This window comes from Lontra canadensis, unplaced genomic scaffold (genome assembly GCF_010015895.1).
Source record: "Lontra canadensis isolate GAN:19392208 unplaced genomic scaffold, GSC_riverotter_1.0 scaffold1, whole genome shotgun sequence".
NCBI classification, from domain to species: domain Eukaryota; kingdom Metazoa; phylum Chordata; class Mammalia; order Carnivora; family Mustelidae; genus Lontra; species Lontra canadensis.
Genome location: NW_022630995.1, coordinates 65,211,960 through 65,239,703, shown reverse-complemented (window position 1 = coordinate 65,239,703; position 27,744 = coordinate 65,211,960). Strand labels below are relative to the sequence as shown.

Here is a 27,744-nt window from a genome sequence, read left to right as displayed (position 1 = left end):
TTTTGAAAGTGACCCTGGGCTGCGCGGCCGCGGGGCGGCGGGGAGAGGCGCGGCGGGCGCGGCGGAAACCATGACAGAAGATGACCGAGGCGGCGCTGGTGGAGGGCCAGGTCAAGCTGCGGGACGGCAAGAAGGTCGGGGCGCGCGGCGGGCGCGGGGCGGGCGCGGGGCGCGGCGGCCGCTTACGTTCCCTCTGTCCCCGCAGTGGAAGACTAGGTGGCTGGTGCTGCGCAAGCCGTCGCCGGTGGCAGGTGAGCTGGCGCGGGGCGCGGGGCACGGCTGGGCGGCGGGCGGCAGGCACCCCGGCCTCCGGAGCCTAGCCTGCCCGGAGCGTGGCCAGCTCGCCCGAAATAGCTGGCGGCGCCGGCCGGGCGGTAACCGGAGAGCCGAGCGCGCCGCCTTGGGGCCTGCTCCTGCCGGGACCCTCCCGTACCCCAGCTTCCCGGGAAGGTCGACCGGGGCCGGGGCTGGGCGGTGGGGGCCCGCGGGGCAAGGGGGGCGGGCCGCAGGGGTCAGGAGCGCCAGGGCAGAGGGTGCTCTCCCCTTCTCCTGCGGGCGGGGGGAGCACCCTTGGGGAGGCGCCATGCCTGTGCGCCTGGGTGGATTGAATGGTGCCCCTGAATCCGAATCCCGAGGGGACCCTGCAGGCAGCGTCCACCCAGGGAGCCCTTCCCACCTTGGGTGGTGAGAGCAGAGGCTGGGCCCCCAGGTAAGAACAGGGGTGCTTCCACTGGGGAGAAGAGGCAAGACTAGGTTGTTGGGGGAGGGGGGTGACTGGGACTACCCAGCCCCCCTCAGTTGGGTCAGCACCCCCAAAGTGGGAGGAGGCCAGGCCCTGACGGGAACATTTGGCCTCAGCGAGCCATCCTCTTGCATTTGGGGGGCTTGGAGCTCCCGGCCTGCAGCTGTTTCAGGAGACAGGTGTCCTGGCATCGGCCCAGGCACCCCTGGGTCTGTGTGGGGTGCTGGGCGTGTGACTGCATACTGCCTCACACATGTGGGGCTGCAAGAATGCCTTCCAGGGCGCCCAGGGTGTCTGTCATTTCCCAGGAAGGATTGGGTGGGGGGCGCCCTCCCTGTTCTCTCTCCTAAGTTCCCTCATTCCCTGGGCCGTGCCTGCTCACGGTTGCCATCCAAGGGCCTACTTTTGGCCGGGGACACACTTGGTAGGTTCCCAGGCCTCAGCTTCCCCTTCCAAGGGGGCCCCTGTCTCCCCGGATGGCTCGCTCAGCCACCCAGTTCTTCCTGTACAGACCCTGTGCCTGGTGCCCCAGGGGCCCGTATCCAGGGTCAGGGCTGGCCGACAAGGTGTGGGGCCTTGGGGAGACTGAGTGGGCCCTGGAAGGCGGGATTGCAGAGGCACTGGTCAGACAGAGGCACAGCCCCCAGTACCACTGAGGAGCCTTGGGCCAGCTGTGGCTGGAGGCAGGGGCTGGCTGCAGGTTTGGGGGTGGGATGGACTGAAGAGTAGCCCCAGAGGTGGTCTTTGTCCCCCCTGCAGCCCTGGGGGGTGGATTTTCTCTCAGTATCAGAGAGAGCTACCTGACCAATGAGCTTCCTGCTGGACCCCAGGAGCACCTGCCGGCAGAGGGAGGGCCTTTCTGCACTGTGTGGAGTTTGCAGGTGTCCCTGGGATTCAGAATCTGGGTCTCTAGGCCTCGGTGGTCATGGAGCCTTTCCTCAGCCTTCCTGTGTGTGCAGGAGCAATAGGAAAGGCAGGCCCCGTGCAGAGAGCACCATAGGAGTAGGAACCTGGAGGGAAGCCCCCAGCAGAGGAACCAGGACTAGGTTTGAGGGGGTTTGTTGCAAGAGCGAGGCAGGACACTCCAGGCAGGGCCTTGCATGAGAACCTGGATGGTGGAAGGGATGGAGGCCAATGCAAGGTAGGCTCCTGCCCCTCTGAGCCCACCTACCATCTCTCGTCCCTAGACCCAGAGTCTCACCCTGCCCTTCCCACCCCCAGTCCTGGGGCACAAGGACCCGCCTCGCCATTCTTAGGCAGCCTGGTGGGGGCTGTGAGCCCAGCTGGTCTCCAACACCAGGGGTCGTGCAGGAGCGGGCCCTTGGCACGGGCCCCATGCGGCTGTCAGCCTCTCTAAGAGGGGCGTATTCCAAGAGAGCCAGGCACCAGGTGGTGGTGGTGGTGGGGAGAGGCTGTGTCCCATGGGAATGGGCATGACGTCCCAGTCCCAGGCTGGGCAGGGAGCCAGAGGATGGAGTCTGAGCAGTGGCCAGCCTTTCTGTCCTCGTGGAGAACTCGAGGATGTGCGGGGGGCGGGGCTGGGGGTTGGAGCCCCCAGGCTCAGATCTCGGTGTTGCCCACATGCACTGTGTGACCCACACCGGTCCTGGTCAGGCTCGTGCCATGGCACCTGCTGAGGGTGGATGGCAGCCTAGTGGGCAGAGGGCTGAGCCCCCACGGCCTGTGTGCCCCCACTGATGCCTGTGTTCTCGGGGTAGCCTGTCCTCGTGAGCCACACAGCCCTGCACATGTCCCCCATGAACAGTGTGAACGTGTTTCCTTCCTGAGTCAGATCCTGAACAGGGCTGTGCCGGCGCTGTGTCCCACCTCCCGGCTTCAGCCTGGTTAGCAGCCCTTGTCCCCAGCTGCTGCCTCCAGACTGCCCCTACCCAGCAGAGTCCCCTTGGGCTCTAGCAGCTCAGCTGAAGGCACTGTTCCAAGGTCACTGACAGGACTGACTCCAGCCGCTGCTTCTCCTGCTGCGTCCGTCCGCGTGGGTGTGGATCTCTGTCTCCATCCTGCCACAGCCTCTCCTCAAGCCCGAGGCCGGAGGTGTGCCTCTCCACGGCCCGCCCTCCCCCAGGCTCTCAGCCCCTGGCTGCTAGCAGCTTTGAGGGCTCATGACCCCATGGTTATTTTTACATCTGCACACTCCTGTGTCCAGCCGCCTGCGTTTGTGCGCGGTGTCCGATGGGCCTCTGCACTCACGTGTCCTGGAGGGACCGGCACAAGCCCCGCCCCCGTAGCCCCCTCCCCACCTGCCCCTGCCCACCCACCCCCCGAATCTGGGTCTCTAGCCTCGGTGGTCATGGAGCCTTTCCTGAGCCTTCCCATGTGTGCAGGAGCAGTAGGAAAGGCAGGCCCTGTGTGGAGAGCACCATAGGAGTAGGAACCTGGAGGGGAGCCGCCGGTAGAGAAACCAGGACTAGGTTCCTCTAGGAACCTAGGTCCCCCCTACCCCCTGTCCCTGTGTTGCCAGCATTTTCTTCCCTCTGCCACATCTGCCCTGCTGGGAAGTCCTCCCCACCCCTGCCCGAGCCTGGCTGTCGCCATGGTTACCACAAGGCCTGGCCCAGCCTAGAGCACCTCTTGCCTGACCAGCCTCTGCTCTGCCCCAGGCTCACCAGGCCCCTGACCTGGCACCGCATGCCACTCTTCCCCTCGCTCTCCTGCCCGCGAGCCCTTTGGGTTCCTGCCCCTGAGCCTTCACTCTGGCTGTTCCCTCCAGCACAGCACTGATCCCGGTGGGGCTGCTTGCTGGCTTCTGGCGTCACTTAGAAGTTTTCTGCGTTATGTCCTTTGGGAGGGTCTCGGCCCTGCACTCAGGGCCCCGCAGCCCCTGTCATCTCTTTGACCATCTCCCCTCCTGGGTGTCAGCTCTGGGGGGCCTGGGCTGTCCCCTGGGTCCCCTGGCTGCTCACGAGGGGAATGATGGGGCAAGGGGCTTCAGAGTGGGAGGCGTGGGGGCTCTGAGGGATCCCAGCAGGGGGTCTTCATGGGAGCCCGTTGGACCGCCCTCGCTCACAGCAGGGCACAGTTGCTGCAGGGCAGGGTGAGCTCAAGGGGGATCCTGGCCCAAGGCTCCCTGCTGGGGGGCTCTGTGCCTGCTGGTGGAGGGCATTTGCTGGGGGTTAAGGCTGTTAGCACCTGGCCTGGGCAGAGCAGTGTCCTTTCCTCAGATGGAGAGCAGACTGAGCCTGACTGAGTCTGTGGTCGTGGACGTGATTGGGACAGGGTCAGCCAGTCTCCCACCATGGCACCCGTGCCCTTGGAGGGGCTCAGCAGCCACGGCAGTGGGGTGGGGTGTGTGCATGTATGTGTACAGATATGTGGGTAAGCACACGTGTGTGTGTCTTTGCTGGTGAGTGTGTGTGTGTGCGTGTGTACCTGTCAGTCGTCGCTGCCTTGGTTTACCTCGTTATCACCATGAGCCCCTCTTTCCCCTGCCCCGGGCCTCCAGCTTCCCGGGCCCAGACCCTCTGTGGGCCCTGTGGATGGCCCCGCGTCCTGTCTCTCGGGCCACAGTGCAGCCTGGCCACCCCCTGGTGCTCTCTGGCCGTGAGCTGGGCCCACACAGCCACATGGATGGGAGCCCAATGGGGGCCATTGGAGCGGGGTGTCCGGTGCCCTTCCTGAACTGCCAGCCAGGAGCCCTCACCAAGCGACCAGTCTTGTTGGTGAGGGGCAAGGCCGTAGGGTGTCTGGTGGAGCTGTCCCTCTGGGGCAGGCTTCAGCATGCTGGCTCGTGTGTGTGCAGGGGTGCTGTGGCCCGGGAGGGGTGGATGCGGTCTCTCCTGGGCTGGCCCTGCTCTGTCTTGGGCCAGACCTGAGCACTCACATCCCTCCAGTGCCTGTCGGTGAAGCTGCTTGGTGGTGAAGAGTGCTCCCAGGGAAGAGGTTTTTAAAACTGTGATCCATTTATTGCCCCAGGGGACGCGGAGGGGAGGTGGCGGGAGCAGCTGCAGTCCCAGGGCCCCCTCGGGGCCCCACACTTGCTGCGCCCAACCTGGCCCCCTCCCCATCACCCCTTTCCCACCTGTGCTGCTGGGGCTTGGGGGCTCTTAGTGCGAGGTGGATGCCAGCTGCTTTAGCCGAAACCGGGTGGTGACCTGGGTCAGCCCCTTCCCCCGACTCTGGGCAGAAGGTGGGAGAGCGACATAGCCGCCTCCTTCTTTGCAAGCAGTGACTTGGAGGATGTGCTAGTGTCCTGGGGCTGCAGAGATCTGACAGCCGGAATCCAGACAGATGGAACAGGTGCGTGAGGAGGGCCTCAGGAACGGATGCCGGCTCTCACCATGTGAGGGCGCTGTGGTGGCGGTGGCAGACAACGCTCTAGGCTGGGACTCCGCAAAGTACCATCCCGAGCCAAATCTGGCCCTCGGTTTGTTTCTGCAATACAGTTTTATTGGAGCGTAGCCGTTCACTCACACGCTACTCTGGCTGCTTTAAAACAGTTAGGTCTCTGGGCGAGACGCTGTATGGCCCGTGAGGCCAGAAGCAGTTCACAGAAAGCTGCATTGACCCTGCTTGTGGCTATATTCCTGGGAACACGACTCCTAGAACAAAGGAGGTGACAGCCTCACTCATCTGACAGATGGTTCCATGCCCTCCCTGTGCTTGAGCAGACAGATGGCCTGCCAGCAAGAACCCACCTTCAGGGCTGCTGGGAAGGAGGACGGCTGGGGATGGAGATAGACAAGGGACCGACTTCTACACAGACAACCCGCTGTGCCGGATCCTGGAGCCTGCTTGGGGGAGAGGAGCGGCAAGGGTGGTCGCCGTGTCCCAGCGTGCGCGGGCGGCCTTGCCTGGTGCTCCCTCCTGAGGCTGGCCGTCCTGTAGCCCTCCTCCAGAGGCTCCCTGTCCTGTAGGGGGTTCCTTCTCGTGGCTCTCTCAGTGCCCAGACCTCTGGTGACACAGGTCGGGGGCATCTCCATCACAGAGCCAGAGCCAGGGGGGCAGGCCCAGCTGTGGAGTGTTTCAGGCCAGCTTCTGCCCCGGGGGGCCTGTGCATCGTGCGAGACATTGCCCCGGAGTCCTGGGTGGCTTGCTGGGGGCCATAACTCGAGCCTGGGACTCTCCCTTTGCAGGGGGCGCAGGGGCGGTGCCGCTGATGGCCTGTGCCACATGTCTTGCCCCGCTCCCGCAGACTGCCTGCTGATGCTGGTCTACAAGGACAAGGCGGAGCGAGCCAAGGGCCTCCGGGAGCGCAGCAGCCTGACGCTGGAGGACATCTGCGGACTGGAGCCCGGCCTGCCCTACGAGGGCCTGGCCCACACACTGGCCATCCTCTGCCTGTCCCAGGCCGTCATGCTGGGCTTCGAGAGCCGTGAGGCCATGTGCGCCTGGGACGCCCGCATCCGCTATGCGCTGGGCGAGGGTGAGTGGGGCCGGGGCGACACACTCGGGATGACCCTCACGCACAGACTGCCAGAACTGTGACGAGTGTGCCGAGCGCCTCCCCTGCCAGGGTCTGTGCCTTGGGCTTGCGGTCTGGGAGGGGATCTGGGGAGCAGCGGGGGCCGTGGGGTGGTCCAAGATCCCTGACTCAATCCTGTTAGAACACGGTCCTTCCCCCGCGGGGCCGCTATCCCAGCACAGTGACTGTCCTCATACTCCCCTTGGCTGCCACCCCTCCGCCGAGCCTGGAGCCAGCGTTCCAGGGGGAGCGAAGCCCCTGGAGAGAGAGACCCCATCCCACTGCATCGCCCACCAGGGGTGTGGTGCCTTCTGTGCCTGAGCCGGGGAGTGAGGAGGGCGGGTGCAGGGGTGGCCGGGCTGGGCGCAGAGTGGGGGGCCCCTGGTGAGCTGGGAGAGGAGGAGGGGCCTTATGTCAGACGCCAAGGAACACAGCCATCAAGATCAATGACGCTTTAACACGGTTTTTAAAACCCTCAAGATCAACGAACATAGCCTGTGATGAGCAGAGCACCGACATTGACCCTGCCCCGAGCCTGCCCTGCCTTCCCCTGCCCTCCTGACCCACCCCTGCAACCCTGAACAGCCTTGTCTTTATTTAGCCATTTGATACCCCATTCATCACAGACTTATGCATTAATTTTAATTAATTTTAACAAAAAATCATTATATCTCTGGCCTCAGCCGCTGCATGTTTGGGGCCTGAGCCAGGGGCTGCCTGGGGCTTGCTGGGGTCTAGTCGGCCTTGTTAGGACAGGGAGGGTGGCCTCTGGACCAGGATCGCATCTAGGAGCAGGAGGGCACTGACTGGGCTGGGGTGGGGGGCAGCTGGGCCTCTGCTAGCGGTGACGCCTTCTTGCTCCTCCCCTGCCCCCAGTGCATAGGTTTCACGTGGCGGTGGCGCCCGGCACCAAGCTGGAGAGCGGCCCCGCCACCCTTCACCTCTGCAATGACGTTCTCGTGCTGGCCAGGGACGTCCCCCCAGCGGTCATGGGCCAGTGGAAGCTGTCCGACCTCCGGCGCTACGGGGCCGTGCCCAACGGGTTCATCTTTGAAGGCGGGACCAGGTGTGGGTACTGTAAGTACGTGGGGCCCTGAAACCTGCGGCTTGGAGCCGTGCGCCTCCCCCGAGCCCTCCCCCCACCCCAGCTGTGTGCATCTTGCTGGCATCTTGGGGACATGGCAGGCAAAGGTTCTGTGCCTGCAGACCTGGTGCTCAGCCGAGGCCAGACCCCGGAGGCCCCTGTCTGGCCCTGGCTGCTGAGGGTAGGAGGAGGGGTGCCCAGCTGCCTGGAGCCAGGCTGGCCCATCGCAATGCCTGGCCCTGGGGCTGGTCATGGAGCCCCAGGGCATTTATGTTTGGACTTAATGAAAAAGAGAAAAAGGGGAAAAGAATGAGCATGTCCATCGAGGACATGCCGAGAACACATTTTTGGAGCAAGGATTCCTCGTGGCCACACCAGCTCCTGTGGTCCTTGAGCCCTGACAGCAGGGGGACGGGGGGAGGACAGGTGCCCTAAGGTGCAGGTGAGGCTGGGGGCCAGACCCCCCACGCTGGGGGCCGCGGTGGTGCCCTGGTGAGGAGTGTGTTCCTGAAGTGTTCCTGTGGGTGGGAGCGGGCAGGAGCGGGCTGGAGTAGCAGAGCCCGGTCCTTCTCCCACGGGGAGCTCGGCCCCTGTGGAGACGCCCATTGCTTGTCAAGTATGGCTGTGTGCGTGGCATTGGGGGCAGGAAACCCCTGCCCTCTGGCTGGAGGAGCCCGGGCCCACCGGTGCTGGCTGCCCAGGGCTGGCATCGCAGCCCAGTGGTCTCCCAGTGACCTGTCCCATGCCCGGGATGACCTCATCTGGGGTATTGGGTTGGAGGGGTTTGGGTGGGAGCTATACACCCCTATCTGGGACCCCTGCCAGATGGGATCACAGCCCCCTCCCTTGTGTGAGGGGGCCCTGGAGGCTCTGAGCGGCAGGCCATCTCTCCCCACCTGTGCCCCTTCCATCTAGGAACACTAATCCCCCCACTGACAGTCTCCCCTTGGCGGGAGGCATATCACAGGTGGATCCACAGGACTCTGGGACTTTGGTCCTGCCCAGAACTCGCCAGCAGAGGGACCTCGCTGGAGGATGTGTTCGTGCTGGCTGGCTAGGTCCCTCCTTCTGCAAAGAGTGGGCAGGGTGGGACAGGCAGACGGGGACCGCGTGCCAGTGGGTCCTGCCATGGGAGCCAGCCCTGGGGGGCAGCCTGTGGGGCCCTGCCTCCAAGGACCTATGTCATATGCAGGTGAGGCTCCTGCTCAAGGCAGTGAGACATCTGAATTTTTTGATGGGTTGGGTCCTGGGCTTGGGGGAGGGGAAATGTCTGACGATGCAAAGGCAGGCCGCGGGGGTGGGGTAGTGAGGTGCAGGGGGTTTGTGGGCTGTGGTCTCCAGCTGTGCGGTGGGCGAACCAGGCCTTAGGGTTTCTGAGTTTTGAGCACAGCTTCCCCACGGGTATGTGTGGTGATACACCAGCCAGAGCCCCCCTCCCGCCAGATGTGCCCTCAGGGCCCCAAGTTCTGGTATATTTGGTGGGGTCAGCACTCTGGGGTCCAGAGCAGAGGAGGAGAAGGGCACCCAACCATGTGGGTGGTTGGAGCTGGGCCACTTGGCTGTGGGTCCAGGGCAGCCCTGCCCCCACCAGATCCCATCCACGTGGGGGCCCTGGAGGAGGGAGAGTGGGGTGCGGACTGCCCAGGGGCAGTGCTGATTTGTGCGCCCAGGGAGGCCAGTCAGGGGACCCCTTGCCCTGGAGACCCTCATATTTGCTGGGCGTGATGTAATAGGGTGTCAGATTGAAAATTCTGCCTCGTCATGTGGGGGCCCTCCCTGCCTGTGAATGATGATGGCGATTGGGTGTGGCTGCTGTGAGGGCCGCTATGACCTCCAGGTCTGCCGGGAGCCCAGAGGGAGCCCCCATGGGGCCTTCCTGGGGCTGCTCCCAGGCGAGCCGGGCCTGCAGGGCTGGAGACGGGCGCCCGGCACCCCCGACAGGATGCTGACCCGGGATTCGGTACCCCCCTGCGGCTCCGAGCTCTCCGGGGGGCAGCCGACCAAGAATAACACCTGGGGGGTTGGTTCTGCAGGGCTCCATTGTTCAGAGACAAGTTTGCCAGGGCTCTGCCTACATACGCTGGGTCAGAGACCGTCACGCGGGGCCGCTGCGCCCCTGCCCATGTGGTCAGACCGCTGCCATCCAGCACCAGGGCCTCCCTGCAGGGATGTCAGAGTCTTGGGGTGCTGTAGCCAGTGACCACAGACTGGGGCCTTAGAACAAGGAAAATGGATTCCTTCATAGTCACGTCCACAGTCAAGGTGGGTAGGGGGGCTGCCTGGAGGCTTCTCCTGCATCTTCCAGCCCCTGGTGGCCCCTGGCAGCCGTGGCCTTGTGGCCGCCCACTCCAGTCTCTCTGCTGTCACACAGCCATCTCCTGTGTCTTCTCTGTGGGACACCAGTTGTGGGATTTAGGACCAGGCGATAACCCAGGATCATGTCTCATTTCAGTTGGTTAAAGACCATTGTTTCAGGGAAGGTCATAGTCCCAGGCTTGGGGTATGACCTGTCCTTTGGGGACCATGCTGTTCAGCCAACAACATGGGTCACCTTGACTGTGAAGGTTTTAGAATTTGGATCCTCATGGGCCTGTGGCCCTGGGAGTGTTTGATCTGGAGGATGGAGAGCTGGGTTGGAATTGTTGGAAGGGCCTGGCCAGTCTGGGGCCTAAGAAATTAGCAGCCCCTCCCTCCCCTGCTACAGTCTCAGCCCAACCCCTAGGCCCCCAGAACCACACTGTGTGGTGCTTGAGCACAGATAACTCTTCAGAGAGCAGGAAATCATCCCCGGCCCCCTTTGCCCACCCCGAGTGTCAGGAGGCAGAGGGCTCCAGACTCTGACGGGTGTGGGCGTCAGGGTGGGGTATGACCAGGATTGTTTGGCCAAGGCCTCTCTGGACGGGGCCAAGTATGTGGGGTTGCCGTGTGGTTCTGGGTCCCTCCCGGGTGGGCATTTCCTCTTTGTGGCCTCCATGGACGGTGTCCTGTTCAGAGTCAGATGGGAGTGGGCTTGTTGGCTGGGAGTCCAGGGTCTCCCAGGGTGGCCTTGATTCTCTGTCTCTGGGTTGGTAGCAGCCCAGTGTGTATGGTTAGGGCTTTGGGGCAGGAACAGAGCATGCGACAAGGGGGGCCTGCCCAGAGCCCAGGGAGGGCAGGCCATGGGGAGGGTTGTGCGAGCTGAGCCTAAGGGTGAATGGAAGTTCTTTGGAGGGGGCCTGGAGGAGGTCTCTGTCCCTTGCATTAATGGGTTGTTCTGTCAAGGGCATTTCAAGGGCATTTCCACATCCACATAAGCCAGCTGTATTTACAAGTGATCAGGGTCCTTGGATGCTGAGGACATCAGCAGGGGACAGAAAGGTCCCTGAGCCCATGGTGGAGGTGCATCATGATTAGTTGCTCTCAGAAATGCACCCCTCCCCCAGCCTAGACATATTGCATGACGGACCCTCCCCCACTTACTGTGCCCGGCTCTTTGGGGTACTATCCATGGCTTCAGCCTCTTGGAGCATGGTGGGCATTTCTAAATGACCTCTTTTTTTTTTTTTTTTAAGAATGTATCTTTTAGGGGCGCCTGGGTGGCTCAGTGGTTAAAGCCTCTGCCTTCGGCTCAGGTCATGATCTCAGGGTCCTGGGATCGAGTCCCGCATTGGGCTCTCTGCTTAGCAGGGAGCCTGCCTCCTCCTCCTGTCTCTCTCTGCCTGCCTCTCTGCCTACTTGTGATCTGTCAAATTAAAAAAAAAAAAAAAATCTTAAAAAAAAAAAAAAGAATGTATCTTTTAGGGGCATCTGGGTGGCACAGTGGGTTAAAGCCTCTGCCTTCAGCTCAGGTCATGATCCCAGGGTCGTGGGATCGAGATCGGGCTCTCTGCTTGGCCGGGAGCCTGCTTCCTCCTCTCTCTCTGCCTGCCTCTGTGCCTACTTGTGATCTCTGTCTGTCAAATAAATAAATAAAATCTTAAAAAAAAAAAAAGAATGTATCTTTTAATGTTTTATTGAAATTCAATTTTTTTTTTTAAGATTTTATTTATTGAGAGAGAGCTGGAGAGTGGGCACACAAGCAGGGGGAAGGGCAGAGGGAGAGGGAGAAGAAGCAGGCCTCCGCTGAGCAGGGAGCCTGACATGGAACTCGATCCCAGGACCCTGGGATCATGATCTGAGCCGAAGGCAGACGTGTCACCGACTGAGCCCCCCAGGCGCCCCTTAGTTTAGTTGTAAACGACTTTTCTAGTGAGTAAGCCAGGAGGAAGTTTCTCGCTGTGTGCTTGAACACTAGCATTGTCCAGCTCTGCTAAGTCTGCTGGCGGGTGGACACTGTGGTCCACACACTGGGCGGTCTGGATGGAGCTGGCTGAAGCCCTGAGCGCAGCAGTGTGTGTCCAGCACGGACAGGTGACCTGCACAGTGTGTGCAGGAACCCCGCTAGGGGTGGGGGGCGGCAGATGCAAGGCTCAGGTTACAGAGAGCCTGGCTGGACCAGAGTCTGCGCTGTCTTCCCCGAGTCACAGGGAGCCATCGAACGGCCTTGAGCGGGAGCATGCCACCCCACATGTCTGTGTAGGGTGATGACTTTGGCCCTAGGCTTCAGATGGGATTGAGGTGGGGGGCCTGCAGGGGGCTGTGAAAAATCTCTGGAGGTGGTCTGAGGCCAAGTCAGTGGCATGTTTGGGTGGGAGGTCACTGGGAACTTCAGGAATGTTTACGGGGTGGTTGAAATGGGGAGAGAGGGACTGCCAGCCTGGGGTGGGCGGGCGAAGGAGGAGTGCTTGCTGCGGCAAGGGTCCCAGGAGGGTGGAGCCCCTGCCCTGACCAGGCCTGCTGCTGTGCTTTGCCCACAGGGAGGCATCCAGCCCGTGCAAAGGCCTAGCAGCCGGCTCCCTTCCCCTCAGCTGCACGTTAAGGGACATTTATGTTTGGGGTCATTTGACAGGGACAGTTCCAGGTTTCTAAGAGGAGATGCAGTGTGCTCTCTGGGTCCAGACCACCAGGTACATTACAGATGCTTTGTGGTCGATCGCACCCCTCTGCTGGGAATTTACCACATTGGGGTTGGGAGTAGGCCTGGAATCTGTTGGCCCCTTGGAGCTCACTAGGGGTTGGCGTCCCAGGCTGGTCCTGGGGTCCCTGAGTGTCCAAGACGATGCCCTGGGCTTCACCCCGGGAGGGCTTCACTCTACTCTGTTTCCTTCTGGGCAAAAAGGCCCAAGGGGAAGGCACCGTGTCTCCTGGCCCTTGGGGACAGGCAGTGTGGCCTCCTGTGGGGGGCAGCCTCCTCCCCCATAGCCAAACACAAGACGTTCGGTCCTTGGACACAAAGTCCCTCTCAAGACCGTCAGCTGGCCCTTGGGGAGAGGCAGAGAAATGTAAGATTGCGGGTCTGCCCCGAGGAGCCTCTTGCCTGAGCAGGGAGCGCCCAGGTGCCCAGTGTGCCCATCGGGTGAGGGCGGCACGGCTACCGGAGAGGAAGGTGTCACTGAGGAGTGGGCTTCACTGGGCCTTGCAGGGAGCCGCAGAGGAGGAGCATCCCCTCCTCAGGGATGGAGCTTCCCTCCAGCAGCATTCCTACAACCTGCCCAGGGTGGGCTGCATCGTGCCACGGTGCCTGCGAGAGGACACAAGAATTGCTTGCTTTGTGTTCACTGTGGCAAAATAGACACGCGCAGAATTTAACATGTTAAATGCGGTCAAGAGGCATTAAGTGTGCTCAGTGTCGTGCAGCTGTCCCGCTGCCCTGTCTAGGCTGGCTGACACTCTGTCCCCCGTGGACACTAACCCGTCTGTCCCCTCCCTGTACCCCAACACCCACCGTCTACTTTTTTTGTCTGGATCTGACTCCTGTATGGGGCTCGCAGAAGTGGGATCGCATGGTCCCTGTGTCTTCGTGGCTGGCTCATTGCATGGAGCACAGCGTCCCTCGGGCTCATCCGTGCAGTAGCAGGTGTCAGATGTCCTCCTTCCTTGAGGCTGAGCTCCATTGCACTGGGCAGATAGATGGACCCCTTCGTTTATCCGTCCCTCCATCTGTGGTTGCTGCTGTGGTTGTTGGGGGCGCAGGCCTCTGCTCAGTGCCTGTTCTCAGTTCCTTCGGGCACACACCGGACGTGGGGTTGCTGGGTCTGCCTTTGATGTTTTGAGGACCCTCCACACTGTTTTCCACGCCGACCCTTCCCACAGCGCACCGGGGTCCGGTTTCCCCACATTCCTGCCAACACCTATTGTGTTCTGTGGTTTTGTTTTCAATCAGTCTTCCTGGAGGGTGAGACCATCAGAGGAGATCGAAAACCTGATTTTGAATGAATGTGTTTCGTTGAACTTCGGTCCTGTTTCTCAAAATAAGGGCAGAGAGAGATGAAATTCTGCTCAGCAGATGTTTCCCTCTGTTAGGGAGCCCTGTGCAAAATGATACCAGAGGGTCCCGGTCAGCTGCATTCTGAACAGAAGTCTAACACAAGGCAGGTTGGTGCCGCCCAGGCAGAGTTTTCTAGAACCTTCTCCGCACGGAAGTCCTCCAGATGCCTCCAGGCGCTTTCTCCCCAACGGGACTTCACCGTGTGCTCTTGGTCTCCATGGAGCCTGGACACCAAACTCATGCCGAGCTCAGGGCCCTGGAGGTTATCTGGACTAACAGCCGCCCACGGAACTTGGCACATCCCATGTTTGATTGAAAGAGTGTTTCTTTCTTGGGGTCATGACTCCTTCCGTGTGGTGCGACATCCTTCGCGTTGGAGATATTGTCCTAGGAACTGACTGCACTTATAAAGCCCGTGAGGTTTGCCAGCGGACCCCGAGAACCCAGCAGGTGCTGGCTTCCCGCTCAGCACGGTCTCTCTCCTCCCCATCCTGTTTGCCTGTGTCAGTGATCGCAGGGCAAGAAATACCCCAAACTGGGCAGCTGTGTCTTTGCTGTGACTCTGTGGGTCAGGGATCTCTGCTCCACGGGGCGGACGGATCATTCAGGCTGTGGCATTGGTGGGTGACCTGGCTGGGAGGCGCAGGATGGCCTCAGGCACGGACCCTGCCTGGGGCTGGGGCTTCATGGACAGGGATGGGGGAAGCTGCAGGGGCTGTCTTCACAGTGACTGCATGGCAAAGCATACCCAAGTGCCAGGAACACTTTCTTGGGGAAGGTCCACTCCTCCTGCTTCCCTCTTTCCACCATACTAAGTGCTGGGCGTCCCCTGAGCAGCTGGCCCTGGGTGAGACACTGGGGTCCTAATGCCTCTGAAGTGGTCCTTGCATGTACGACATGGGGCCTGGAAGCCAGGACAGCATGCAGATGAGGGCACATGCCAAGCAGAGGACCACAGGGTGTGACCTAGAGGAGGGGCTCCCTCCAAGCTGCACGGAGGGGATGATCAGGGGTCAGGAACAGTGATGTCAGGTGAGCAAAGGCTCGATAAGTGAAGGGACATTACAGGTGGCTGAAGGGTGTTGATGGATGGGGGTGGCCACCTCCTTGGGGGAAGGCTTGGGTGGGCTGGTGTACTTCGGGAGCTCCCGGGGTCCCCAGGGCCTGGGCTGGGGGAGCGGAGCCCACAGAGGCCAGCCGGCAATCAGCGGGCTGTGTGTCCTGGAGGCCTTCCCTCGAGGCTCAGGCAGCCCAGCCCTCGGAGCCATGTGCCGTCCCCAGGGAACCTCTGTGTTCAGCTCACTGGTGTGTGTGGGGGCGGCCGCCATGGCTCCAGGCCTCGCAGGCTGCGTCTTGGGAAGCGTGACGCTCAGCAGACGCCTGGTGGAATGCGGTCGGCTCCCCTCCCTTAGTAATGTGGTTTTTTATAGTCGGGGGACTGGTTGTGCCGAGGCCTCTGGCACTAACCGTCTTGGGATTAGAGGCCCGGCCCTTTGTGCGAGCTGGCAGGCCGGCCCCCTCCTTGGGGTGGGGCTGCAGCCGGGTGGGACGCTGTGGGCCGGCCTTCTCCTCGACTGCCCTCCAGCCCGGGCCCAGGCACCAGCTCACAGCCGGCAAGCCCCGGCTCAGAGGCCCGTCCATCTGGCTGGAAGCTCTTTGGTGCCTGGGAGTTTCCAGATGGTCCGATGGCCAGGCTGGAGTCCCTCTTGGCTCCCTCTGGGCCTCAGTGTACTCATCTCTAAGTGGGCTTGTCACCTGCTTTCAGGGGGCTTTGAAACGATGGAGCTCCAACAAGCAGAGGGAACTGGAGCGCCCCAATCCCTGATGGGGGGCATTGTCTCGTGTGGGGGGCTGGCCCGAGTCTCCAGGATCCCGGGAAGAACTGGTGGTGACCGTGGCCGGCAGCCAAGTTTTAACTGGGAAACGTTCCCCTTTCCTCTGCTGTCCGCCTGCAGGGGCGCCCTGGGACCTGGCCTTCCGGAACAAACATGCCTTTCTTTGGGCTACGGGTGGAGGGCAGGGCGCAGAGGGATTCTTGTGTGGTGACGGCAGCTGCGTGTCCAGTCCCATGTGGCTTGGTGTCCCCATTCACTGGGCGGGTGGTGAGGGATTTCATTCACGCTGGCGGGGCCGCAGCCGGGCTGTGCTGAATCACGGGGCCTGCCCTCTGCTGGCTGGGGCCCCCGTGGGCAGGACCTCGGCCTCCACCTGCACACCGTGGGCCTGGGTACCCCCTGAAAACACACCCAGGAGGGGGCCCATGCAGAGAGCATGGTGTGTCGCTGGCCATGGCAGAGTCGGCCGCCTTGTGTGGGGGGCAGGCCCACCTCACGCAGACTCTGACCCTCAGAGCAGTCCCGGGTCAGGAAACCAGGTCGGGGGGCACCTCTTGAGGTCAGGGTCCCCCAGCTGCTTTCTGGCATGTGAGCCCCACTCTAGGGCAGCCTGTCCCTTGCCTCTCTGACAAGCCAGGACACCCTCACAGGCATCTTCCTGTGGCCATGTCCTCCCAGAGCACCCCCGGCGCTCCGTCCTGGCTGGTGGACCCAGGACTTGGGACCAGAAGGATGGGATGCGCTCTCCCAGCACTGTCCTGGAACGCAGCATGGTGGCCAGAGCTGGGCTGGGGCACACAGGCCCAGGATGGTCAGGCGTGCGCCCCGGCTGCCCGGACAAGATGTGTGGGCCTGGAGGACAGAGTGGGGCTTACGAGGGCCGGGCAGGGGCTCATCAGGTGCCCAGGGGACACTCCCTGCCACCCCTACTCCTGTGTGTGTGGTCCCCGCCTTCTGCATCCTGGTGTCCCTGGGGGCCCATCCTGCAGGGGTCCCGACCCACCCGTGTGGGGCCGGACGACACCAGGGTCTGTCTTCCCTCTGTAGGGGCCGGAGTGTTCTTCCTGTCCTCTGCCGAGGGTGAACAGATCAGCTTCCTGTTCGACTGCATTGTCCGTGGCATCTCCCCAACCAAGGGGCCCTTTGGGCTGCGGCCGGTCCTCCCAGGTGTGTGTGGGAGCGTGACTAGCGGGTGGGGTCTCAAGGATGGGTGGGGTCTCACAGGGGGTGTGGGGGGGGTGGGAGTGAGGTTGCCCTGAGCTCACCTGCTCTTACCCACCCCCTTCCCGAGGTATGGCTGGGGCACGTTCTCCGGGAGCCCTGGGCCAGGATGGAGCTGGATGCCGGAGGGCCAGGCTAGCCCAGGCATGTGGGGCTGTGAGCAGGGCTAGACCACCAAGGTCCTGGCCCCTTTCTCCCACTGGAGGAAGGTCTGCCCTCCCCTCGGGGACAGTCCCAGGGGGACAAAGGCTGATTCTCATCACCTCCTTTCACCGAGGCCCACGGGGTGGGTGGTACCTGGGATCCCTTGTCACCTTGTCCAGGTGGGAGAGACCATGGCCTGTGGCCACGCGGTCAATGAGCTCACATCTGTGGCCTCCTTGCATGGGCATCACAGTGTGGGCCATTCAGGCCACCTGGGGAGGACAGAGGGGAGCAACCAGCCAGGTCCCCCTCCCCCCACACGGCCCTGGGACAGGCTGGGGAGGAGGAGGCTACCAGGACCAGAGCCTGCGATTTGGGCTCTGCGAGACAGTATGGGGCGCCCTCTGCTGGCGCCCTCCTACCTTGCAGACACAGGCGCCGGGTAGACAGCAGGGTGTGGGCGGGACCATGAGGCCAGTTGTGTGGACAGGTGTGGACGGGCCTGGCTGGCATTGCATCTAGGCTCTGAGCTCATCCTGAGATGTGGCCTCCACTGGGTTAGGGTCACGCTCCAGGCCTTCTGGGGTCTTGCGTTCACCCCCTGCTCAGTCGGATCCGTGTGGACACCAAGGGCTGGAGAGGCAGGCCACCCTATGCAGACGGTTGGGAGGGGAGAAGGGAGAGTTCCGAGGTCTGCCCTGCCCTGAGCACAGCCCCTTGCACTCCCGGCTCGGTCCCACCACGGTCGGGGTGCACTCTCTCTACACCCTCACTTTGCAGATGTGGACAAAGGCTCAGGGCATTCGTTCAGCGCCGGCATCTTGCTGCCCCGTCGGCTGCCAGAGGGGAAGTGGTCAGGAGGACACGCCCGCGTCCCCACCCTGGGCCTCACCTGCCCCTTTGGGGCACAGGACATGGGCTGGTGGCCGTTGCCGAGGGGCCTGGAGGCGGCAGGCGCCCTGAGATTGGTGTCCCGTGGCTGGGGTGCAGGCGTGGGGAGGAGCTGGGACTCCTGGGGGGTCCCCCGTGGCCCTGCAGTGGCCTCGAAGCACGCTCAGCACACGTGTGGCCCCGGAGGTGCGGGATTCTGAGGCCGGGGGTCCGGGGTCGGGAACTGAGGCCACGTCTCTGCTGACTGTCCTCTTTGCCGCAGACCCGAGCCCCGGGGGACCGGCCACCGCTGAGGAGCGCGTAGCCCAGGAGGCCCTGGAAGCCCTGAAGCTGGAGAAGCGGCTCAGCCTCCTCTCTCATGGGGTCCGGCCCGGCAGCGGAGGTAGGCGGAGTGGGAGGGAGCGGGCGCGGGGCGGGGCCGCGGAAGGGGCGGGGCCGCCGCCGTGGGGAAGGTCTGGGCTCCTGTGCTTTTGCGCATTCGTTCCCTCTCTGTCTACTCATTCGTTCATTCTTCCCTCTGCTCACTCGTGCATTCCTTGGCCTTTGCTCACTCATTCTCCTGCTCGTTCATCCTCCCTGCTCACTCACACATTCATTCATTGCCTACCCCTGCCCTCTCCTTCCGCCCTCCCCCCACTCATTCGTCCCCTCGTCCCCTCACGGGTGATGCCACAAACACGGAGCGCTGGCCTTGGCCCTGACCGGGGGCACAGTGCTTCTAGAGAGCGGGGAGGGCTTGTGTGAATTCTTGCTGCCCATGTCTGAATCCGGCCACAGCCTCTTGTGGTCGAGCTTTACCGTTCGTGCCCAGCTGACAGGCCCCTTCTTGGCAGCCTGCGACTCTCAGTTTGCTGCAAAACAGACAGAAGGGGCTGTGGCCATGTGAGGGACCTGGCTGGGGATGGGGGTGGGGAGCTGCCCTGTGGGGCCTGTCTGTCCTCTCTGACTGCTGCCAGTCTCCGGGGGGTGCACTGGGAGCACGGTGGCCTGCCCCTAGAACAGGGAGCCTCGATTTGCATCAAGCGGCAACCTTCCGGGGGCTCACATCTGGTTCCCAGAGGGCAGTGGCTAAGGAGGCTGGAGGGAGAGCATGGATTCCCAAGGGGGCTGGAGGGGTGATGGACTGGTATTCGACAAGGAGCTGGAACTCGCTGAGCTGGCTTGTGCACCAGCTCTAGGCATTGGGGGAGCTTGGGTAGGGGGCAAGGTGGGCCCTTGGCTGATGTCGTCCCCAGCCCCCCCAAACCTGCTCCCGGCCCCCAGAGCAGCACCCACACCCCCAACCTCCCTGCGCTCTGTCTCAGGGGATGACCGCAGCCTGTCCAGCTCATCCTCGGAGGCCAGCCACTCAGACATCAGTGCCGGCAGCCGACTCACAGCATGGCCAGAGCCGTCCCTGTCCTCGGCCAGCACATCGCAGGAGGGCCCGGGGCTGGCGGCTGCCCAGGTGTCTGGAGAGGCTGCGCCGGGCACCTCCAGGCAGCCCCCTAAGCCACTGCGGCCGCGGCAGCTGCAGGAAGTCGGCCGCCAGAGCTCCTCGGACAGCGGCATAGCCACAGGCAGCCACTCCTCCTACTCAGGCAGCTTCTCGTCCTGTGCCGGCAGCAGCCTGGATGTGTGGCGCACGGGGGACGAGTTTGGCTCCTTGCTCAGCCTGCCGCCGGTGGCCGGGGTGCCCGAGCCCAGCCTGTGCGCCTGCCCGCCGGGGACAGCTGAGTACCAAGTGCCTACGGCCCAGCGGCACCATTATGACACGCCGCGCAGCCTGCGCCAGGCCCCCAGGGACCAGAGCCCGGCCGCGCAGGGTGGCCCCGACGACGCTGGGGCCGGGGACTCGGGGGGCCAGATGTCCACAGGGTGTCCTTCCGGCTGGCTGGGCACGAGGCGGCGGGGACAGGCAACGGAGGCCCCGGGCTGTGAGGCCCCTGGCGAGGGCTGGGAAGCAGGCAGCCCCCATGCTGGGCACCCTCTGGCTTTCTTTTCCACCTGTCCGGTCTGTGGAGGACTCAAGGTAAACTCCCCTCCCTGAGAGCCGCAGCCCAGGCCCGCTGCTGCGGGGGCTGCGTTCTGTCCCTCCTGGCAGAGTGAAGGGGAGGGGGTACCCGACTGTGGGCATGGTGGTGGCACGGTGGGGAGGGCCTGGAGGGAGGGGTGACACCCCCAGAGCCTGCCCTCTGGGGAGTGGAGCCTGCAGAGAGGGCTCCCGGGACTTGGAGAGGCCCAGTGGCCTGCAGCTGCAAATGCATTCTGGAAAGTGGGATGCTCCCGGTGGCGCCGACTGGGCGCTCCGGGCATCCCAAAGCCCGAGCGATGAGCAGGTGCTGGAGACACAGACAGCACTGTGTCCTGGCCGACTTGTGCCACACCCTGGGAGTGAGTGGGGTTGGGAGGCCCCTCACTGGCCATGGCTGCCTCCCTGTCCTGTTCACTGCCTACCCAGGGGACGGCCATGCTTGACCTCTTGGATCCATGCCCTCTGCTGTGCATAGGCGTGCTGCATGGGACGTGTGGCACAAGGCATGAAGGATGAGATTTGCCTGTCTGCCCCATGTGTCCTCTGGGAAGCAGTGCCACAGGGGCCCATCTTACAGGGGAGGAAACTGAGGCTCAGGGGTTGCAGGGACTTGTCAGATCTGGGTCTCCTGGCATGTGGACTGTCATGGCTCACCCACCAGCCTGTTCTCACACCTGCAGGCTTCCGGGCCAGGGGCAGGCAGGGAGGGCCTGGCTGCAGCCCCCGAGGAGCAGGGAGCAAGGCGGTGATGTCCTTGCAGTGGCCAGCCCACGGTGTCAGCTTGCCAGGAAGCCCCATGAAGGCTCCGGGACCCGCAGCTCGCTCCCCTGCCCACCCTCCTGGCTGAGGCTCATGGTGGGGACCAGAGGAGGCCAGGGCTCCCAGGGCCCGTTCATGTGCATTTGGAGGGCATGTCGCGGCCCAGGGGTGCAGCAGCTTCCGGCGCCCTCCATGGTCTGTCTGCATGGGGTGCAGCTGCCTGGCCTGGTTTTGTCCCTTCGTCCTGCGGCTTCGTGCCCATGCAGTTCCGGACGCGGGCTGGTGCCGTCCTGCACTGTCTGCCTTCAGCCCCCGGCCGGGGGGGGCAAGCCGCTCATCTGTAAAGATTTGGCTTTGTACCTTTACTGTCGGCTGAAGACCTTTGTTGCTCTCTGACGTTTTTAAAAACCTGACACTGTTTGTAATACATTCTTAGACTGGAAATAAACTGTTCTTTTCTTACCGTCTTGTCCTTTTCCATTTGCCAGCCCCTCCCCCTCCCACCTAAGCCCTCTCAGTGGGGCCTTTGACTGTCTCTGAAATCTGGGGGCCCAGTCCCCCCAGCCTGTGGGTCTCGGGGGCAGCCTGGGGCCTCTCCTGGGTAGGCTGCCTTCAGCCAGAGTGCCCTGGAGGCCTGAGAAAGGAGAGGCAGCGCCTGGTGGCCGACGGGGCCTGTGTGTGTGATGCGTGTGCACTCACGTGTGATGTGTACACGCGTGAGCATTCATTTGCATGTATGTGTGCTGTGCACGGGTTGTGTAATGTGTGTGCATGTGTCTGTAGTCTACACAGGCTGCGTACATTTGCATATATGTGTGTGCACAGTGTTCATGTGCAGGTCTGATGTGGAATGTGTGCACACGTGTGTGCATGTGATGCGCACACAGGAATGTGCATCTGTGTACACGCATGTGTTTGTATGCGGCGTGTGTGCATCGCACGTGTGGCGTCGGTGTGCATGAATGCATGCGTGCGTGCCTGTGCACATGTGTGCTCTGCCTCGTGCATGCACTGTGTGTGGCATGTCCCCCTGTTCAGTGGACCACGGTGACGTCCCTGGTGGTCACTTGGTCTCAGGCAGGGGGCTCTCTTTGTCCAAGTGACGCCAGGGGGCATCCTGCTCTGAGCCTGGAGCCCCTATACCCTCCCATCTCCCCCCTTTGGGTGGCAGAGCTCCCACCTCACGTTTCCTGCACATCCCAGGGGCCACGCCCCGCCCTGTCCCACCCATTTGCACCCTTGCCCATCACCCTGCTGGAGGAGCCAGCTCTGCACCACCCCCAGAGTTGGGAGCTCTGAGTGGGGTTCCTGTGCCCTGCAGTGTGGGGAAAGCCAGGCTTCCGGGGGGCTGAGCCGCACCCGCCCTGCCAGCTGGGTGGCCTTGGGCAAGTTACTACACCTCTTTGAGCCTCCGTTTCCTCCTGCTTGGATGGGGACAGCAGTCCTTACCTCTCTGGGCACACGGAGAGGGTCTAACGAGGTGGCAGAGGCACGCGGGCGGTAGATGTCTATTCACGGGGAGCCGTCATCAGACCCGCTCTTGTCACCTCCGCCCCGAGGCGCCCCAGCCAGTCTGGCTGCCAAGGAAATAAGGCTGTGAGCTGTCAGGGCCACAAGATGGGGGGCGGGGGTGGCGTCTGCTGCTGCTGGGGTCCCTTGTAGTCCGGGCTCAGTCCTGCTGCACTCGCAGAGGTTCCCAGCCTCAGACAGCCGGTGGGTGGCAAGCGTCTGCGACTAGAGCCCGCTGAGGCCCCAGAGGCTGCTTTGCCCTCTTCCCACCGTAAGAAGCCAGGGGGGCTGGCCAGCACCAGGCATCCTGTGGACCCCTGCCCCTGGTGGGCATCCTGGCTATGGACTCTGTCTCCTCGACTGAGGTGGACCTCTGGCACTTCAGGGAAAGTCCGTCTGGGGTTGAGGCAGTGGGGAAGGGCTGTGGGCCACCTGGGTAGGGACTCAGGTACAGCTGGAGCCGGTCTTTGCTGGAGGTGTGGCCATGCCTCTGGGCTGGTTGGGATTGGGCTATCAACGTGAAGTCCTCAGCCAGAGGAGGGAAGGGGCCACAGGAATGGCCACTGACCGGCATGGCCCTCTGGGGGCGTTGGTGGCCAAAGCATCTTGTGGGATGGAGTGACTCTGGAGGAGGAGGGCCCGGCCCTCCACAGCTGCCCCTGCACCCCAGCATAGCTTTGGGGATGGGGTCTGGGGCTCAGGGGCCTTGCCTGGTGGGGCTGGGTGCCCCTGGAATGGGCAGACCCGTGCTGGGAGTCCTCATTCCTCATCTCCCCAGAGAGTGTGCAACCCACTTCCCCAGAACTGGGGGTCAGGGGTCCTGGCCCCCAGCAAGGGGCTAGGGTAGATCTGAATCCCACTGGTGCTCAGTGCTAGGTTTGAGGCTGTGCCTGCAGGACTGGCCCCCGGAAGCAGATGCAGTCTGGGGGCCCCTAGATGGTGAGGAATGGATCTGTGGCTCCTGGTGGGCGCTGGCCTCCTGTCACAGGGTCAGAGGTCAGACGCACACTGCCGAAGTCCCAGGCCCTCACAAGGGCTCCTTAGCACTAGGTGACCGTGAGACTGGCTCAGCGTGCCCAGGACTGTCCCTTGAGCCTGGCCCTAGGGCCAGGGTTGGGGTGCTCTGACTCGAGTCTGTGGCATCCAGCTAGGTTCCCCAGAGTGGGCTTGGGGTTTCTGCACCCCCAGTCCAGTTCCCAGTTCCCCCCGAGGTGCTGCCACTGGGTTGGGATCCCCTAACGGAGGGCGGATGCCGGGTCCTCTCCCCTTACTCGCCCTGGGCCCATCCCTCGAGGGCTTTGGGAGGTGGAGGCCCAGGCTCAGTGACCATGCCAGCCATGGGCCACTGTCCCTCCCCTTGGTCAGACCCTGCCCTCAGCCCTGAGGCCACCAGGGCCCCTCCCTCCTGTGCATCCCTCCGCATGTGCCATCAGGCATCACCGAGAGGCTGTTCTGAGTTCAGGGGACTCCTCTGGTCCCTCTGGCCTCTGTGGGCCCCTCCGCGGGCACTGCTGGGGGAGGGGTTGTGGGGCCCCAGGAGTTCCTTCTTCAGTCTCTGCGCTCCTGGGGGCCACACCCCCTGCCATGCCACCGCAGACAGAGGCCAGGGGCCAGAGCTGCCAAGCCCTCTCCCCAGAATGAGGCAAGTGGGGGTCAGGGCTGGTTGGCCAGCTGGAGTCCTGGGACATGTGGGTAAGGGGCACCTGGGAAATGAGGTGGCCGGGCCCCCAGTGATCTGGTCACAGCTGGGCCAGCATCCTGGTCGTCAAGCTGGGGCGGGGGAAGTGGGAGCCTAATGGACAGACTGATGCATGTTCTCTTTGGTCTAGGGAGCAGTGGCCTCATCCCCCCGCCTTCTGATGATGCATTCAGGTAGGTCTCAGCTCTAGGACCAACTCCGCTGGGACCTTGGGACAAAGGAAGTAGGGGGATGTAGTGGCTGCTTTAACGGCCCAGTGAGAAGCTCTCTACCACTCAGGCCGGCAGGTGCTAGGGGACAGTGGGAGGCAGTGGACAGAGGGTGACACGGGCAGTGAAGGGGGAAAGTGCACAGCCCCAGCCAGAGTGGGGCGGGCATAGGCAGGGAGTGGAGGACAGGTGTGGCCAGCTTGCCCGGAGGGGTGTGCGAATGGAGTGGTTAGGGTAGGGTTGCCTTGGAGCCTCAGCCTTCAGGAGGAAGCCCTGTCCTTGGGGTGAAGGGTCCCTGTGATGGGCAGGGAGTGAGGGGGAAGGCTCAGGGTCTCCAAGGCCCAGTTAGAAGGTGAGGGCTGGGCAGAAGCTGGCTGTCACCCAGGGGAAGTCCTGGAAGGCACGGTGGGGAGGGGGCTGGAGGTCAGGGGTCAGCTCTGTGCCTTATCTTCTTGGCGGAGCCTCTGGGCTGGGGGTTGGGTGTCCTAATGAGCTTATATTCTTCATCCTTCTTTAGAGACCTGACACCTGTTGGGGCCGGACCCTGCAGGCTGACCCTGAGTGGACCTTTGGGGGCAGGAGTGGGTGGGCAGGGCTGGTGGCAAGCAGGGTCCACAGGAATGGCCCACACCAACTGGCCTTGGGGTTCCCTGGGTCAGGATAGGGCCCTGAGGACCACCCCTGACAATGCTATTCCCTGACACTCAATCCCAGACGGTACTGGACACGTCCTCCTGCTGTCCACCCGCCTCCCCGTAGGGCCCTGGGGATGTCTTTGACCTTGACCCCCATTGGGGGTGGAGCATCAGGACCTGCTGGGGGATACAGACCTTCCTACTGAGGTCAGGGGCTGGGGGATATGGGGCCCAAGCCTGGTGGGGACAGAGCAGCCTTCCTGTGTGGCCAAAGGCAGTGCCAAGCTTTGGGCTGTCCAGAACCCTCTGCCCCTCTCCTGCCTCCTCCTCTCCTCCAACCGACAACTGTGAACTGGGCAAGACGTGGGTCCAACCTAAAACTACAGCTATGTCTTGGGGACGTGTCCACGTGACTTTGGGGCCAAGGCCCCCTCCTTGGCTTTGAGAGGCCTCTGTGCAGAGGCCTGGCTTCCTTCCTGGTCTCCCTTCAGACCCTGTTTCAGCCCCTGCAGAGTTCCACCCAGGCCTCTACCTGTCACCCACCATTCCATCTTGTCTTCTATCCCTTGGCACACGCCTCCTTCTCCAGGCAGCCTGCCCGGGTCTTCCCTGGCCTTGCTGGTCTAGGTGCTCTCCTGGGTGCTTCACCTCGTGGGAAGAGGATCCGCACCTGCCCCTCTGTGTGCCAGGGTCCCCTCCAGGCCAATCAAGAGAGAGTCCCACACTGTTAGGGCAAGCTGGAGCGCTGCGGGTCCTCCTCATCTGTGTCCAGTCCTGGCTCTGAGTCTCTGGGACATGCAGGCCTCCCCTGGCGTCTGGGGGGCCTCGGGTATCCGTGTTCCATATTTTATATCAGTAAAGTGGGCATGGCCTCCTGAGGGGGTCCCATCATGCAGGGACCATGCATTGCAAGGAGGTGGGGTGTGTCTCTCAGGGCCGCCAGGCAGGGAGGGGACAGGAATCGTGTGACTTGCTTTGGTTCATGGAGTCGGTGGGGGGGCACCCACATGGCCAGGCCCCATATGGCTCTGCGGGCTGGTGTCTGTTCCTCCCTGAGCTCAGGGCCTCTGTGGCCTCCCCATCCCTGCTGGGAGCAAGCCCGTAGTCCTGTGCCTCCCACCCCTGGCCTTGGTGGAGCAGCTAAAGGGCACGAGGGTGACAGGCACCCAAGCAGGTGTGGACCTTCAGAGGGCACCTTGGGGCAGCAGGTGTCATGTGAGGGGACAGGGCACTGAGCGAGATGGTGGTTGCCCACTGAGGTCCCCAGCCCTGGCCTTGGCTCTGTCGACCTGTAAGCAGGCCGCTCAGGGGTGGCGGAATAACATTTGCTGCTAGGAAATCGGGGATGTGCCTGGGGCCATCCTGGAGGAGGTGTCCCTGTGGATGGAGGTGTGGGCCTGCAGGGGAGGGGCTTTCTGTGGAGGTTCACTTGTCCAGAGAGGGTCCCTGAAGCCTGGAGCCGGGGTGGGGGTGAGTGGTGACACAGGGGGACAGCCATCGGTGTTGAGGACGGGCGGCAGGGGCTGAAGTGAGAGCAGTGTGGTCACTGGACTGCAGCAGGCCACAGGGCATCCACGGGAGCGGCTCAGCCATGATCTGACCACTATACCAGGAGAGGAGTACCCCCTTCTAGAAGCTCCTGGTGAAGGGAAGCTCACGGTCTCAAGAAGGGCAGGGCTGGGCCAGCAGAACCGGAATGCTGAGGGCCTCGGATGGGGTGCCGGAGGGGGTGGGCATGGAGCTCTCTGCCCCTGGAGACTCACTGACTTCCCCCCACAGGAGCCCCAGGGCCCGAGAGACCGTGCAGCGAGGCGCCCCCCTATGTGAACGTCCCTGTCAGCCCCTCCCCCAAAACGCAGCTGCAGTACCTGGGCCTGGAGCTCCAGGGGGCCAGCGCCGGGATCCGAGGTGGGTCACCATGCCGGGGCTGCAGGCCTTGGCAGTGGAGAGGGACTCCTCCTCCCGGGCCCCCCACTGGTCCAGATTCTTACTGAGCCGTGTCCTTGAGGGTGTCACCCCACCTTCCTCCCAGCTCAGCAACACCCCTACCAAGCTCCAGTCCTGGGTCCCATCCCCTCTTCCAGGCCGAGGCCTCAGCGGGGGGGCCGGGGGGGTGACGGGGGCTGTGCGGGGGTGCGGTCAACCAGCTCACTCGGGCTGCTTTCAGGGGCTGGTGCATCCCGCTACGCGCAGATTGACATTGTGGCCACTGAGGCGGCCCACAGGGCAGGGGCCCGGCACGCACAGACCCGGGAGGAGAGGCTGCCGGAGCTGGACCAGAGAAGGAAGGGAACCCCGAGGTGAGGACAGCGCCCCCGCCAGGATGGGGCAGCTCAGCCAGCTGGCCTCACTGCGGCTGCCCACAGTCCAGGGCACCAGGGAGCCCATCATCTTTGCGGCACCCCCAAAGGCCTGGGTCCCGTGAGCGCGGCCTCCTGGCTGCAAGGTGGCCACAGCTGCTCCCAACACCTTCCCCGCCCCACTGGTCGCTGGTGCCCTGACCTGACCCTTCTGTCGTCCTCCATGAGTCACCCTGGGCCTCCGGCACCCAGGGGACTGGGGGCAGGCGTCCAGGTGTCGGGTGGCTCTCAGTTGGTCCCGAGACAGAGCAATGTCTCGGCTGCAGGGGCCCCGAGGGGACCGGAGAGCAGCACGCACAGCTCTGGGATGCAAAGAGCCCTCCCCTTCCCTGGAGGTGGTGGCCTCCAGACTGAGGCCAGGACTGCCACTGGGAACACACAGGCCCCAACCACAGCAGGGCCGGACCAGGCCCCACCCCTGCTGAGCATCCTGAAGCTGCCTCCCTCTTCCCACACCCAGGTCACTGCTGCCCTGGGCCTGGGGACTGTGCCGTCCATGAGCCCTGGGGGTAGCGGGACTGTCCCCCTTCAGCCCGGTCAGGCTGCTGGTGCGGCCCGCACATGCGTTTACTGGACTGTGTTCCTTCTTAGGACCCATTATCATTAGACGTGTAAATAGTTTAAAATTGTTAACGTTCTATTTTTAACATGCACATTATTTTCCTGAAGGATGAGGTGCTTTCTCTTCCTTGGGCTGTGGCTTAGCCTGACCCCGGAAGTGGTTCTGTTGTCGTGACACAGCACAGGCGCTCAGGGCTCCGGTTACCCCCGCCTTGGCAGGTCTGGGTGGGGTTTCCATGTTTCCTCCCAACAGTGCCTGTAGCCTTGGGGAAGTTGTGTGGCATTTTCAAGACTCTGTGAGCAGGAGGGAATGCTC

The 27,744-nt window shown here is 63.0% G+C and overlaps 1 protein-coding gene across 4 annotated transcripts; it reads left to right on the top strand.

The window, feature by feature from the left end:
* On the top strand, positions 1–26,811 carry DOK7 (docking protein 7). Of its 4 annotated transcripts, XM_032855844.1 has the most exons (10): positions 1–134; positions 206–251; positions 5,892–6,122; positions 7,038–7,238; positions 16,474–16,593; positions 17,945–18,064; positions 18,987–19,693; positions 23,794–23,836; positions 26,287–26,415; positions 26,675–26,811. In XM_032855844.1, the coding sequence occupies exons 1-10, from the start codon at positions 81–83 to the stop codon at positions 26,809–26,811; spliced, it is 1,788 nt and encodes a 595-aa protein (XP_032711735.1). In that variant the 5' UTR covers positions 1–80. The 4 variants fall into 4 exon arrangements, with proteins under 4 accessions (XP_032711735.1, XP_032711725.1, XP_032711715.1 ...); XM_032855824.1 differs by lacking the exons at positions 23,794–23,836; positions 26,287–26,415; positions 26,675–26,811 and having other exon boundaries at positions 27–110; positions 18,987–19,780; XM_032855834.1 differs by lacking the exons at positions 16,474–16,593; positions 23,794–23,836; positions 26,287–26,415; positions 26,675–26,811 and having other exon boundaries at positions 18,987–19,780.
* Positions 26,812–27,744: the final 933 nt, after the last annotated feature.